The sequence below is a fragment of the Carlito syrichta genome, unplaced genomic scaffold, assembly GCF_000164805.1.
Source record: "Carlito syrichta isolate Samal-C Ts95f unplaced genomic scaffold, Tarsius_syrichta-2.0.1 Scaffold316023, whole genome shotgun sequence".
Lineage (NCBI taxonomy): Eukaryota > Metazoa > Chordata > Mammalia > Primates > Tarsiidae > Carlito > Carlito syrichta.
Window position 1 is genome coordinate 479,396 of NW_007260119.1, and position 16,160 is coordinate 495,555.

The following is a 16,160-nucleotide window of genomic DNA, read 5'->3' on the forward strand; positions in this document are numbered from 1 at the left end:
TCAGGTCGAGGCTGCCGTGGCCGGGAGCGGCCACTGCACTCCAGTCTGGGCGACAGAGTGAGACTCTAACTCAAAAAAAAAAAAAGAGACTTTTTGGCCTAAACATTTCCCCTAGCTTGGGTTCTAGTCCTTTCGTTTCTGCCTGGGATTGTGTTTTAAAATTTAACTTAACCTAATTCTTGGATACAAAAAATAAGTATCTTCATTCCTGGATATAATCAAGATGGCAGCAGGTACCAGTCTAACTCCAACAGCAAGAATAAAAACCGTACCCTATCTTTTTGAGCTGCTTTGAAACCTGAGTTTAACAGAGTTGGTGTGGCATGTACATAAAATATGTTGAAAAATAAAAGGAACTTCTATTCCTTCTCTGGCTGTGTAAGTTTTCAAAAAATGCACCTGTCTTCATATAGAACAAAGATTGTCAAGCTTTTTCTGTAAAGAGCCAGAGCAGTTTTCCTCCGCTTCCTGTGCAGAGCGAGCGTGGCAAGGCCGAATTTTCTGTGTTCATCGTATACACAGCTCTACTGCAGAGATAGTCAATGTACCTAAAACCCAAAGAACTTTCTGTAAGAAGTGTGGCAAGCACCAACCTCACAAAGTGACGCAGTATAAGAAGGGCAAGGATTCTCTGTATGCCCAGGGAAAGAGGCGCTATGATCGGAAGCAGAGTGGCTATGGAGGGCAGACAAAGCCAATTTTCCGGAAGAAAGCCAAGACTACAAAGAAGATTGTACTAAGGCTGGAATGTGTTGAGCCTAACTGCAGATCCAAGAGGATGCTGGCCATTAAGAGATGCAAGCATTTTGAACTGGGAGGAGATAAGAAAAGAAAGGGCCAAGTGATCCAGTTTTGAGCTTTGGGATTTGTTTTTTGTTTTGAGGGGGGAGATGTTAAAGCTATAGAAAAACTGTAGGAAAATAAATACGGTGATTTTTCACTCAGGGAAAAAAAAAAAAAAAAAAAGAGCCAGAGCAAATACTTTCAGCTTTGTGGACCAAAGGGCCTCTCAAACTACTTACATCTGTGCAGTGCAAAAGCAGCCTTTGCAATGTGTCAAGGAATGGGGTGTGGCTGTGCTCTGTTAAAACTGTACTTACTACCGTTGAATTGGTCCCATATTACATGATAATTGGTAATCGGGCTAAAGCTGGGATAGTGATGTTTATGTAGCCTGGTACACAGTCATAAGCACTTGGGGACGTCTATTCAGCCAACAAACTTGAGTTTGCTTTTTATGCCCCAATATTTTGAGAAGAAACTTTTCTACTATGAAAGTGGAGAATATGTAATACAACATTTGACTAAGAGCCAAGACATCTAGTCTAGGTCTGTTGCAGATTGTCTTAATGACCTTGGAAAGTTATTTCACATTTATATCACGATTTCCTCTTACAGGATGTTAAAGGAAGATTCTTTGAAAAAGTTACAAATTCCCTAAGTGTAAACTCTTAAAAGCAACATTACTTGCAAGAAGAGCATTAGGAATTAGACACAAAGAACTTCTCTATTAGGTTAATTTTTAAAATGAGCTTTACAAAGGAGACATGAAGTTTCATAGCCTTAAAATGTTTAAAAGAAAAACTGTCTGCTAAATGTTATGCATTCAACCTAATTAGAAAGGCTGTCTACCTGATCTCTCACTTCCTCTTTGTTTTGATTCTATGACTTCTGTGGCCAAGGTTAGAACTTAGATTTCCCAATGCCAAAGTTACTGCTATTTTTGTTACCATACCTTAGAGCTACACACTTGTACACTCCGAACTGAAACATACTATTGATGAGCTCGCAGTTAATGAAGATGTGAAAAGTGTAGTTTCTGATTTGTGTTTTAACTCTCCCAGAGGTAGTGTGACACTGTCCCACTTGAGGTTTCTCCTATTTATATGTTTATTTGAGTTGGGGTCTCTGTCACCCAGGCTGGAGTACAGTGGCATGATCACGGCTCACTGCACCTTGACCTCCTGGACTCAGGTGATCCTCCTGCCTCAGCCTCCCCAAGTGCTGGGATTATAGACGTGAGCCACCACTGGCCAGTTTCTCCTATTTAAAAAGGGAAATAAAATACATTGTTAAAGACTTATTTAAGGATGTGTTAGAACTATAATTTTCATTTTATATGTGCTAAAGAGTAGTTTAATGTGCATCTCTAAAATTTAAAATCTACAACTACTAGGTCGGGCACAGTGGCCAGCCCAGCATTTTGGGCAGCTAGGTGAGAGGATTGTCTGAGCCTAAGGGTTCGAGACCAGCCTGGGCAACTTGGTGAGACCTCGTCTCAACAATAAATCAAAAACTAGCCAGGCGTGGTGGTGTGTGTCTGCAGTTCCAGCTATTTGGAAGGCTGAGGCAAAAGGATCACCTGAGCCCAGCAGGTCAAGGCTGCAGTGGCTGGGAGCGTGCCACTGCACTCCAGCCTGGGCGACAAGAGTGAGACTCCAACTCAAAAGTCTGCAACGACTTTAGAGTTATCACTATGCAGTTCTTGTTCTGTGAGTTATCTTTCCTAATGTTTTTAGGTCACCTTTTAGCAAAGACACCTACAGCTGTTTTTCAGACTGAACAGTACAGCCTTTTTCCTGCTAAGGTTCTACAGACTAAGACATGAAATTTGTAAGTTTGGCCAAATAGGCTTCCTGCTGCAAGTTAGTTGCTTTTCTCAGGACAGACTCCCAGGAGGCACACACACAACATGCTTTGCTTGTGCATACATCCTTACCATTGTACACGTGGATACCTGATCCTTTCACACGCTGTGCACTGAACTGAAATAATGTTCAATGTTTCCCATCCCAATTACCAGTTTCTTAATATTAACCTAAGCATTAAAAACTGGATTGGATAGCTTATTTTCGGACATCATCTTTTATTAATAAAAAGCCACCGCTTCCAAGTTGAGGTGAATAAGAAATAGAAGTCCATAACCCAGGGCTTCACACTCTCCGTCCCAAGACAGGCTGGATTCTCTCTCTTTGATTTATACACTGTGACTTTTTCCTGCTGTTTCCTATCAACCTTAATTGTGAAAAATGGTGCCATGTTGCCCTCTTGATATTATTTTGGAGATCAGTTAGTTCTTAAAGCATCCAGATGCGTACAGTTCTACACATATCTGTAGAATTAGCTCACTAAGGTCTGCTTGGCAGTATTTTTAATTGACTTACATGTTCTGTGGGAAAAGAAGAATCATAAAAAGTTCTTGCAATTGCATTCCTTTCTTCCCTGGGATCCCCCTCGGGATGTGGATGGATACTCCAGTTATTCAAAGTGTCAGCAACTCTGTTCATGCTGGTAGTATCTGATTGACAAGGAGGAAATGGCAGCAACTGAGTTTTACTCTCTAGGCACTCATTTTAGTGACAGAACTTGTTTCTCTCTGATCTATGCTTTTGTATTTAAAAAAGCAACAATTTCTATTTTCTTTTTACTTTGAGTATTTTATAGTTTTCCTAGATTTTGCCCTTATACTAGGTATTTCATTTCAGAAAACAAGATTTTATTATTGCTACTTTCTAAAACCTGATTATAACCTTCATTAGAAGGAATGAAATGGTATATTTTCTAAAACAAAATAACTCATAAAATGTTATCCTTAGTCACCTGTTTACTGAATTACCACACATGTAACCATATAGTGAACATTTTACCAATTTAATGGAAAAAGTCTGAATCAACTACATGCTAGATTTATAAACTACATTCAAAGAAACTGACCATGGTAAGAAGCCAAACAAAGAGTTGTTTATAAGGGGTCATTGGGCTTTAATAAATAGAAATGAGCTAGGGAAACAGGTCAACCATAAAAGTTAAAAAAAATAAGCGTGTTTTTTTTTTTTTTTTAAGTTGGAGTCTCACTCTGTCACCCAGACTGGAGTGCAGTGACCGCTCCTGGCCACTGCAGCCTTGACCTGCTGGGCTCCGGCGATCCTTCCATCTCAGCCTTCCAAATAGGTGGAACTACAGGCGCGTGCTACCACGCCCGGCTAATTTATTATTTATTGTAGAGATGAGATCTCACCAAGTTGCCCAGGCGGGTCTCGAACCCGCGGGCACAGACAATTCATTCACCTCAGCCTCCCAAAGCACTGGGATTACAGGCTGAGCCACCGAGCCCGGCTAATAAGGTTGAATTTATATAGGATTTTAGATATATCCCCTTATTTTTATCATTGAAGTCTGACTTAAAAGTTCTGAGAAAATGATCAAACAACACTTGACTAACTCAAAATTAATGAAATCTTAACTAATACATCTTATATTTAAAAATTACAGGCTGGGCTCAGTGGCTCAGCTGGTAATCCCAGCACTTTGGGAGGCCGAGGTGAATGGATTGCCTGAGCCCACGGGTTTAAGACCAGCCCGGGCAACATGGCAAGACCTCGTCTCTACAATAAGTCAAAAAATTAGCCAGGTGTGGTAGCATGTGCCTGTAGTTCTGGCTATTTGGAAGGCTAAGGCGGAAGGAACACCTGAGCCTAGCAGGCCAACACTGGGGTGTCTGAGTGTGCCACTGCACTCCAGCCTTGGCAACGGAGTGAGACTCCAACTAAAAAAAAAATTAGTTTGGGAGATGAGGGTATACAGTGTTTTGGTTATTTGATTTTTCCTTACATTCCCACTGGTGCTCAGAAATAGGATATGCTTATTTTGTTTTTAATTACTATTCACTTTAATGTTTTCTCAGTTTCATTTTTAAAAGCAGCCTGTTTAATCTGAAAACCATCCAGAGCTTTCCTTGTAATCTGCATTTCTTCAATGGCTCTAAAGGCTCATTGTTAAACCCGCAAAGTTCCCTTAAAATCGAAGAATATCTTTAACAACCTCAACAACTTTGAATGTGAGATTACTATTAGCAAAGGAAACAATTTTCCTCATACTTCTTAAACTATTGCTTTTACCTTCAACTTACATTCATATAGCACCGATTCATGACAGTTAGAATGTTCTTGTTTTAAAATATTTTATGAATAATTTCAAACCCAAAGGTGGAGAGCATGAATCTCAATGTGCCCATCACCCACCCTCACCACTCACCAGTACTGAGACACATGTCATTCATCCATTTACCTCTCCTTTTCTCAGAGTATTTTAAAGCAAAACTTGGACATTGTATCGTTTCATATGGCAGTTTTTAAAGAACAGAACAGCCCCTCTATTCTCTCTTTGAACGTATCAATATAAGCACATAATTTTGGAATAGAGACAAACTTCTGGCCTCAAGTGATCCTTCTGCCTCAGTTTCCTGAATTGCTGGGATTCTAGGTGTGAACCACCATGCCTTGCCTCAATACGTAAGAAGGGATTCAGTTTTTAAAAGTCAAAGAGTGACAAATACTGATCATGGAAAACATATTAATGTTATGCTTCACTATTATAAAAACAAGAAACAGCTGGGTTTGTGGTGATGGTGAAGGGATAGATAAAAACAAAAAATTAAGGAAAGGGAAGAAAGAGGCAACAATGGGAGATAAACTAAACAATGGTTCTGAGGAAAGAAGATTTTAAGGATGCTGAGAGTATAGATAGAAAAGGAATAAATGCACACTTGTCCAAAGTTATCGACTACTTCACTGCATTTGCTCTAGAAAGTAAACAAAGAAGAATCAGATTAGGTTGTTGCTCCTAATTTAAAATTAATGACCCGCATCTGTCGTTTCTACTTTTCCTTGATGAGGACAGCAAATCTTTTTAAAAATATACAAAATACCATTATGCACATTAATAACAGTGGCTCAAATTCAGATTAAAAGAAACCCATTTCCGTTTAAATGGAGCCTCTAACTTTTTGTGTGGTACATGTGCATGCAGTACTTCAGTATTAGATAAAAACCATGAGTCTAAATATTTTTGTTTTAAACAATCTGGAGACTTTCTATCAAGGACAGTAAGAGAAAAACACACTTTAAGAATTAGTTAAAGCAACCTTGCTTTCTTACCTGGTCCAATATCCTTTTTGACATTTTCCACACCAACATTTTTACAAGGAGCCACTGAAATCCTTTTGTTTTCTGCTGGACCTATGGGTCTTTCTTTGAGCAACAAAGAAATGCTTGGAGTTGAAGCGCTCCCTGTTTGACTTTCAATTTGATTTACTCTTGAGCAAGGGCCAGAGTCTGAAAAATTCATGTATACTGGAGTTTTCTCAGTTTTTTTATCTGAAGTTGAAAGATCAAAGGCTGACCTTCCACTTCTGTTTACTAAATCTCCAGATGGCTTTATGTGAAATAATTGTGATCCCTCCATCTGTCCTCCACTGTACATTTTTCCTGAAACAGTGTCATTTAATGACTCTGTTTTCTCTGTATTTAATGATGTATGCTGTCTTTCATTGATGTTCACAAAAAGGAAGAGGTCGTTTTTTGTGGCTTCAGTTGTCTGATTCCCATTAATCTGGTTCTCTTTACTGGAAAACTGTAATTCTGTAGAAGTTTTCATGTAAACAGCAGTTTTCACATCTCTGGCTTGCAAAACATGACTACTCTCATTGTTAACCTGAAGATGGGAAATAGTCACATTGTTGTTTTCTAAATATCCCAGACAGTTCTCAAGTTGACTGCTTTGCATATCATTCGTGTCTTTCCATGTAGTTCTTTCCCCAGGGCCTGAGTTAGGTTTCACCAACAGAGGCATGCTGTTAACATACTTATCTGAATTTTTGAGAAGTACTTTCAAATGGTCACTGAGAGCAACAGATGAAATGGGTAAATCAGTTACTGTATTATCACAGGGAACAGTCAGCTCAGGTTTCTCTAAAGTATCATTGCAGACTTGCTTAGAGTCTGAGACTTGTTTAAAAGATGATATGCTGCATTCGCTTTTCTTATTTAACAGTTGTATTTGTTTGATTTTACGTTGTGACTCCTCTAACATTACATGGCCTGAATTCTGTAAACCTTGTTGCTGATGTGGAGCATCTAGACATGAATCCAGCTCTGCTTTGGTTTGGGTGCTGTCTGGAATCTCCTCTGTGGCATGCCCCTCGGTCCCCAGAAGTGATCGGAATTGCTTGAATGGTTCATTTTCAGAAACATGTGAATTATGGTTTGCACTGTGAGCTGTCTCGTTTGAAATGATGTTATTTTCACCCACCAGATGAACATCGGCATGGTGAAGACCTACCCCTGCCATCCTTTCCAGGTGTATCTTTTCTGTTTCTGTTGTTACACCTAACACTAAAAAAGAATTCTCTGGTGATTTAAATTCTGCACATCCATTGTCTTTTTCCAGGTACACCTTATCTTTTATTTCTGTAGTAACTGATTTTCTGTTGTCAGTAACATTCAAGGTTTGTCCTTGACTAATTACTTCTTTATCTAAGCAGAGGGTTTTGCTTAGGGAGATTTCACTTTGATTTTCATTCTGAGATACAGTAGTATCTTCACTCTTGAAGCTTTTTTCAGAAAGTTGTAAATCTGTCATGATGGAAACAGTAAAATTTTATATCATACACTAAAACCCGATTTCATGAAACATGTATCACCTATTTTTACAACAACATTTAGCCTTAAGTATTGTATTGGTCAATAATTATACAAACTTAATGACATCGATTTTATCTTTACTATTGGGTTCCCTTTATTATAACAAGCATATATTTAACATACTACTCATACTAAATTTTCATTTCACTTTTTATTTAAAAAGGAGAAGAAAGTGGTTTATTTCTCTATTTGCTTCCTTTAGGGCAGACAGTACAATTCCATATAAACACATAGCTAATAAAAATTAATTTATCCTAACAGGTTACACTCTAATTTCCACTACCCAAGTTCAGCAATATCCAGAAATTGCTGGCTGGCTTCTTCAAGACTGACAATCATTACTTTTTTATTCATTATCCTGTGAATATTTTAAAATCCTAAAATACTTTTGGGCAAATGCATAGGAACCTACTTAAGATATTAATTTTATTCATCTATGTTCTAACCATAGATTTCAAATTTTTAGTATAAAGTAATCTAGAATACAAATTGCAGGTCTTTGAAGGACATTTTATTCTAGTCATTCTCTCTACAACATCTCCACCAAGTGGTTGTTCAGCCTAGGTTTGAACACCTTCAGTATCATCTTTAAACAACTCTTTTTCAAGATGGAAGAATTAGTAAATTATTTTAATGGTTACAGGTGGATCATCTGAACTAAGATAAGTGCTCTAGGACTGGTTAGCAGAAGGTTATTGGTGACTCAAAGAACATTCTCAGCAAAGCAGTGAAGGAGAGGAAGAAATGTTGTTTTCCCAAAAATATTGATTGTAAATGTTGACAATAAAAGAATAGCTTGAGGGATGATTATTTTGTTGACATATACAAATGAAAAGGTATGTGTTTCTCCAACTACACTACAAAATCCTCAAAGCAAAGACTGTCATTGATAGTTACCTAGTTTTATAGCACTTAGGCAGATTCTTTATTTTGGGGGAAAAAATTCAATATCCAAATTGGAAAAGATCAATGTAATTTTAAGGTTACCTTCTATAATGATTTCATCTATAGATAAGTCTTCTTTCTTTTCCTCTTTTTCTCTGTATTCAGTTTCTGAACAAAAACTCTCCATATTTTCTTCCCTTGTTTCTTGCTCAATATACTTCTCTATAATGGTATTTTCTGATTTTTCAGTTGACATTTCACTGTTTTCATTATTTATTTCTGGAACATTCTAGTATAACATGGAAAAGTTTCATTTAATGTAAAAACGAATGGTTAAAAAGTATAAAACATTTGAGCAAACTTTGCTGATAAAAGTAGAATCTGGTTTTTTATTTTCGTTGTTTTTTTTTGAGTTGGAGTCTCACTCCATCGACCAGGCTACAGTGCAGTGGCATGCTCACGGCCGCCCCACTGTCAATCTGCTAGGCTCCAGCGATCCTTTCGCCTCAGCCTTCCAAGTAGCTGGAACTGCAAGCGTGAGCAACCATACCCAGCTAATTTTTTGATTTATTGTAGAGACGAGGTCTCACCATGTTGCCCAGGGTGGTTTCGAGCTCACAGGCTCAGGCAATCCTCTCGCCTTGGCCTCCCAAAGTGCTGGGATTACAGGCTTGAACCACCGCGCCCAGCAGAATCTGTTTTTCAATTCTATTTGAAAGCCAAATGATTTTTTTTACTAAGTTTAATATACTACTCTTCATGACAAGATCACTTTACATTCTTTTTATATAATCACATTGAAACAAAATGGAGATCTTTATACATTTTAAAACATCCATACTATGTTATTATATAAAACCACAAACATATGTAACAGAAGAACCACCCTTTTATTAAAAACAAGGTAGACCTGGGCAGGCAAACTTTTAAGCAGTATTTTTTATATTTTTTTGAGTTGGAGTCTTACTCTGTTGCCCAGGCTGGACTGCGGTGGCACGCTCATGGCTACCGCAGCCTCGACCTGCTGGGCTTAGGCAATCCTTCCACCTTAGCCTTCCAAGTAGCTGGAACTACAGGCGTGCACTACAATGCCTGGCTTATTTTTTGATTTATTGTAGAGATGAGGTCTCACCAAGTTATCCAGACTGGTCTTGAACCCCCGGGCTCAGGCAATCCTCTTACCTCAGCCTCCCAAAGTGCCAGGATTAGTGTAGTATTTTTAAAAAATACTAAGCAGTATTTTTTTAAGAGATGGAATCTAGCTCTGTGTCCTAGCCTGGAATGCACTGACTGTTCATATACACAATCATAGCACAACACAGCCTTGAACTCCTGGGCTCAAGCAATCCTCCTGCCTCAGCCTCCCAAGTACTGGGACTACAGGTGCATACCACCATGCCCAATGAAATAACATTTTTATGTATCTTAAAACAGCAAATCAATCCAACATGCTTTTTTTCCTTCTACTTGGCTTTGGGATACAATGATGAACAAAATACAATCCCTGCCCCCTAAAAGCTTAAAATCTGGTACAAAGATAGAAAACTAACAGGCAACTTTAATAAAATGTGGCCAGTGCTCTGACTGGGATAAATACAGCTTCCTATGAGCACATATAGGAACAGTCCTGTCCCTGCTTGAGGGAGGCAAGGAAGGTATCTTGGACAAGATGCTAGCTAAACATTCCTGAAGTAAGATATGGGGCCACAGATTGGGACAAGGAGGCACTTCAGGAAGAACAATCACTGGCATATACAAATGCTTGAGAGCAGCAAGATTAGAGTCTGTTCATGGAACAATGAGTGATTTCGCTCAGCTACAGCTTAGACACAGGGAGAGGAATGGAGAGAAATGAGGCTTGAGGGAACTGGGCCTCTCTCACCAAGGACCTAATATAGCATGTTAAGGAATTTCAGCTCTACCAGGAAGACACTGGAAAGTCATTAAGAGTTTTAAACAAGGAATGAATAACATGATCTGACTGGAAAGGCCATCCTGGCTACAGTAGAAAGAATGAAATGATGTTTTCCAAACTTCATTGACTGAAACCAGCAATAAGAAAAACTCAATACAGCAAACAGTACTTTCTGTAATACACTCTGGTATTTTCCATACCACTTTATTTTGTTCCATCTTTACACATATGCTGGTCACAAACCCCAACTAATTTCTATGAACCACTGAAGGTTGCACCTCGAGGTCTGAGAAACACTGAATTGAAGGAGGGTAACACAGGAGGCAGAAGATGCATCAGGAGAGAGCCGTGGCTATCCTGATGAGGTCAAGACAAGAGCTGTGAACAGATTTGTGAATTATTTATGAGCTAACAGCAACAGGCTTGGTCAAAGATTGGATGTGGAGGCTAAGAGAGGGCAAGTCACAACTGACTCCCAGAATTCAAGGTAGGAAGCAATGACTGGTGGACATCAGTCACTGAGCTAGAAAACATGAGTCACAGGTTTGGAGGAAAATAATCTGAGTTCAGTGAGAATCTCCTGAGTTTGAAGAATTAGTAATGCATTAACATGATGATGTCTAATGAACATTTAGATGTATGAGAGCTTAAAAGAGAAAACTGGCCTGGAAATGTAGATTTGAAAATCATTGGCAGAGATAAACTGGACTGTGTGAGGTGGCTTTTTCCTATAATTCCAGCACTTTGGGAGGCTGAGGCAAGAGGATCACTTGAGGCCAGGAGTTCAAGACCAGCCTGGGCAACACAACAAGACCTTATCTCTATAAAAAGTTTAAAAAGTTAGCTGGGCTCGAGGGTGTACACCTATAGTCCCAGCTACTCAGGAGGCTGAGGTGGGAGAATCACTTGAGCCCAGGTGTTCAAAACTGCAGCGAGCTATGATTGTGCCACTGCACAATGGAAATGATACAGATCTATTTTTATGAACTTAGAAAAACCCCGTCTCTAGGGGAAAAATAATAAGAAAAAGATATACAAGTTGATGAGATTGCTTACAGACAGTGTGTTTTGAGAGGATAACAGATAAAAATGCTGATGAAAATCTCCAAGGGAGATATTACAAAGGAGACTGAGAAAGATAGCATGGTAGTTACCAGAAGCTTTGGTACTGCATTACATATGGGTTCAAATCCTGGTTTCGTTATTTATTAGCTGTGGAAATCCTAGAAGGAAACTTGTAGTCTGTAGCAGTTATCTCTTGCTATATAACAAATTACCCTAATAATGATTTAAAACAGATTTTTGTTTCCCTATAACTTCAGCAGGTCAGGAACCCAGGAATGGGTCAGCTTGATAATTCTGACTCAGGTCTCTGGAGGTTCCGGTCCAGCTAAGATCTAGGATGCTATCAGTTGAGGCCTTAACCAGGGCTGGGGATCTGCTTCTGAGGAGTCTCACTCACGCACTGCTAAGTGGTGCCCCTCTTGACTGGTGTGCCTAAGTTCTCTTGCATATGCACTTTTATTCTCCAGGGCTTCTCTTCACAGAATAGCAGTGGGGTGAGGTGGGGTGGGGGAGTGGCATGAACACACATGCTCCCAAACAGAAACCAGTCTTCTTATAACCTAATCTCAGAAGTGACATCATATCACTTCAGTTTTATTCTATTCATTAAAAGTTTTATTCTATTCACTAAATGCAGCTCACACTCAAGTGGAGGAATTGCAAAAAAGCATGAAAAACAGGAGGTGTACTAGGACCATCTTAGAGGCTGCCTACAACAATATTAAACTCTGTGAGCAAAAAAATGTGATGATTAAATGATGAATACAAAGCATATAGCACATGATTGTTCAATTAATGGGAATAGTGGCTATTGCAATTATTGCCACCAAAAAAGCGGCCTGAGAGGTGGGGGGAATGTCAAATGAGTGTAATATAACCAGGGAAAGGGAAAAGAGTATTCAAGAAGGAGACAGTATCAAAACTTCAAAGAAGCGAACAGTGTCTAGGATGGAGTAGAGGACAAAGCCAGATTGCCCATGGTGAAGAATGAACAGGAAGAGCAAAAGCAAAAAAGTAAGAGTTGAGACCACTCTTACAAGAAGCTTGGCTCTACAGAGAAGACACGCGGGGTATTTAGAAATGAATGTGGGATCAAATAAAGGCTTTTTGTTGTTTGTTTACTCTTTTAAATGGGAAGGACCCAAGCATGTTTAATTGCAAATGGAAAAATATAAACTACAACAAAAGAAATATCGCTGATAAGCAAAAATATGTTTAATGAAATCAAAATGCAAACTGAAGCTGGTAAAACAAAGTATTTAAAAAGTCAGAGGAGACAGGAACTCTTATACATAGTTGGTGGAATTATAATACAACCTTTGTGAAAGGCAATCTAGTGATATGTGTCAAAAATTATAAGTGAAGAAGCTCTTAGACCCAGCAATACCATTTCTGAAAATTTATCATAAAGAAATAATCACAAAAGTATACAAAGACATTTGTACAAGGATATCCAACAATTATGGCATGCCTTATTCACACAATGGAAATTGATATAGATCTATTTTTATGAATTTAGAAAGATTCCACTATTTAGTAAGTTTTTTTAAATAAAAAAGCAGTTCCTAAAAAAGTTAAACATAGAATTACCATAGGACCCAGCAATTCTACTCCTAGTTATATTAAAACCACTGAAAACAGAGACTCCAGCAGATGCTACTGTTCATAGAAGCATTATTCACAATAGCCAAAGGGTGGAAATAACCCATGTGTCCATCAACAGATGAATGAATACACTAAATATGGTATATCCATACAACAGAATATTGAGCAATAAAAAGGAAGTTCTGGCCAGGTGCGGTGGTTCAAGTGGTGATCCCAGCACTTTGGGAGGCCAAGGTGAGAGAACTGCCTGAGCCCAGGAATTCAAGACCAGCCTGGGCAACTTGATGAGTCCTCATCTCTACAATAAAAAATAAAAAATAAATTAGCTGGGTTTGGTAGCACATGACTGTAGTTCCGGCTACTTGGAAGGCTAACGTGGAAGGATCGCCTGAGCCCAGCAGGTCGATGCTAGGGTGGCCATGAGAGGGCCATAGCACTCCAGCCTGGGTGACAGAATGAGACTCTGACTCAAAAAGAAAAGAAAAAAAAGAAAAAAGGCCAGGCTTGGTGTCTCAGCCTGTCATCCCAGCACTTTGGGAGGCTGAAGCGAGTGCATTGCCTGAGCCCATGGGTTTGAGACCAGCCCGGGCAACTTGGCGAGACCTCATCTCTACAATAAATAAAAAACTAGCTGGGCGTGGTAGCACACGCGGGTGGTTATGGAAACTTGGAAGGCTGAGGCAGAAGGATTTCCAAAGCCCAGCAGGTCAACATGAGCGTGTCACTATACTCCAGCCTAGGCAAAGGAGACTCCAACTCAAAAAAAAAAAAAAAGAAATGAAGTTCTGCCTGATCCTATCTTGAAAACATTATGCTAATTGAATAAGCGAGACCTAAAAGGATAATATGGTACAATTCCATTTATATAAAATATATAGAATAGGCAAATTCACAGAGTCAGAAAGTAGACTAAAAGTTACTAAGAGGTGGGGAAAGAAGGTAATAGAAGATAATTTATAACCTGTTAATTATAAAGTTTCTGTTTGAAGTGATAAAAAGTTTTAAAAGTAGACAGTAATAATAGTTACACAACACTGTAAATGTAATTAATGCCTGAACTGTAAGTTTAAATACAACCACTTCAAAATAGTTAAAATGGCAAATTTTATGTCATATGTATTTTACCAAGATTATTTATTTGTTTGAGTAGAGGCCTAACTCTGTCACCCAGGCTAGAGTACAGTGGCATGATCATGGCTCACCACAGCCTTGATTTCCTGGGCTTCCTGAATAGCTGGGACTACAGGCATGCATGCCACCTCACCCAGCTAATTAAAAAAAATTTTTTTTTAGTAGAGACAAGGTCTCGCTATATTGCCCAGGCTGGTCTTGAACTCCTGGGCTCAAGCAGTCTTCCTACCTCGACCTTCCAAAGTGCTAGAATTCAGTGGCGCAGTGAGTTACTGAGCCCGGTAAAAGAAATGTCCAAATGAAAAAAAGCTATGAAACATCACAGAGAGTATTCTCTTATTTTTTTTAAAGCTCACATATATGAATATCTATGTGTTTGTTTCTAGATGAGCAAGTATAGAAAAATTCTTAGAACGTCATATACCAAAATTTTAGTGATCACTCCTTCCGGGTGGTGAGATTATGCATGACCTTCACTTTCTTCTTTTAAAGTTTCTCTATATTCTCTATTTTTTTTTTAAATTATTTTAGAATCGTGGGGTACATGTAGAGATCTGCTACATAATAAATTGCATTAAGGTGAGGTTTGGGCTTCTAGCGGGCCCTCTCTCCTCCCCCCATAGTGGACCCACTGTGGTTGTGTGCCCCTTATCTCCCCCACAAGCAGTGCCTAGCATCTGTTGCTCCCACCTTTGTGTCCATATGCCCAATGTTTAGTACCCAGTTATGATTGACAACATGTGGTATTCAGTTTTTGTTTCAGTCATAGCTTGCTTAGAATGATGGTCTTCCAGCTGCATTCATCTTGCTGCAAAGGGCATGATTTTGTTCTTCTTTATGGCTGCATAGCATTCCATTATGTATATGTACATTTTCTTTATCCAACCTACTTTCTTTTTTAAAAATTATTTTATTTTATTTTAAAGATGTGGGGTACAATTCAGGGTTAGGTATACAAGTGGTCATCGTACAGGTAAAGTTTGGGCCTCCCTTTGGTTCCCACTTTGCCTGATTTGAGATCAGGTACCTTTATTGATGTTGTGCCCCCCACCTGCATCACAGCTACTGCCAATCCCTTTCTTATAGTATCATGCTAAATGTTCAGGGTCCGCTTATGAGTAAGAATATGTGGTACTCTGTTCTTTATTTTTGTGATAGGTCACTGTATGATAGACTCTAAATTCATCCAATTCGTCGCAAAATCCGTATGTTTGACCTTCTTCTTTATGGCTGCATAATATTCATTGTGTGTACGTATCATAATTTTTTTTCTGAGTTGAAGTCTCACTTCATGGTCCAGGCTGGAGTGCAGTGGCATGCTCACGGTCACCCCAGCGTCGACCTGCTGGGCTCTGGCAATTCTTCTGCCTAAGCCTTCCAGGTGGCCGGAACTACAGGCACACGCTACCATGCTCAGCTATTTATTTTTTAAATTGTAGATACGAGGTCTCACCAAGTTGCCTGGGCTGGTCTCTAACCCACGGGCTCAGGCAATCCACTTGCATCAGCCTCCCAAAATGCTGGGAAGACAGGCTGAGTCACCAAGCCCAGCCCACAATTTTTTAATCCAGTTCAGTTTTGATAGGCAGCACAGTTGGTTCCATGTTCTTGCTATTGTGACTAGTGCTGTAATAAACATGCGTATGCTGGTATATTTTTTGTAGAATGATTTGAGTTCCCCTGGTTATATTCCCAGTAAGAGGATTGCTGGGTCAATGTTTAGTTCTCTTAGAAATCACCACACTGTTTTCCAAAGAGGTTGCACTAGTTTGCATTCCCAGCAGCAGTGTAGAAGCTTTCCTTTTTCTCTGCATCCTTGCCAGCATCTGCTATTTGTTTTATTAATAATGGCCATTCCTACTGGGGTTAGGTAGTATCTCAGTGTGGTTTTGGTTTGTATTTCTCTGATGATTAGTGAGGCTGAGCACATTTTCATGTGTCTATTAGCTGCCTGTATATCTTTTTTTGTTGTTGTTTTGAGTAGGAGTTTCACTCCATCACCCAGGCTGGAGTGCAGTAGCATGTTCACAGCCACCCCAGCGCTGACCTGCTGGTCTCCGGCTATCCTTCTGCCTCAG

At 39.2% G+C, this 16,160-nt stretch overlaps 2 protein-coding genes across 2 annotated transcripts in view; one reads left to right on the forward strand and one right to left on the reverse strand.

Moving 5' to 3' along the window:
* CCDC73 (coiled-coil domain containing 73) overlaps positions 1-16,160 on the reverse strand; it is a 128,025-nt gene that overhangs the window by 2,724 nt on the left and 109,141 nt on the right. The window contains exons 14-16 of the mRNA XM_008073694.2: positions 8,469-8,655; positions 5,937-7,412; positions 3,165-3,298 (exon numbers count right to left, since the gene is read on the reverse strand). Of these exons, the coding sequence (XP_008071885.1) occupies positions 3,165-3,298; positions 5,937-7,412; positions 8,469-8,655 (1,797 nt within the window). The remainder of the gene's footprint in view (positions 1-3,164; positions 3,299-5,936; positions 7,413-8,468; positions 8,656-16,160) is intronic.
* Positions 224-888, forward strand: LOC110594538 (60S ribosomal protein L36a-like). The gene is made up of 2 exons (XM_021706797.1): positions 224-233; positions 414-888. Exons 1-2 carry the CDS (start codon positions 224-226, stop codon positions 854-856), a joined length of 453 nt encoding a protein of 150 aa, XP_021562472.1. The 3' UTR covers positions 857-888.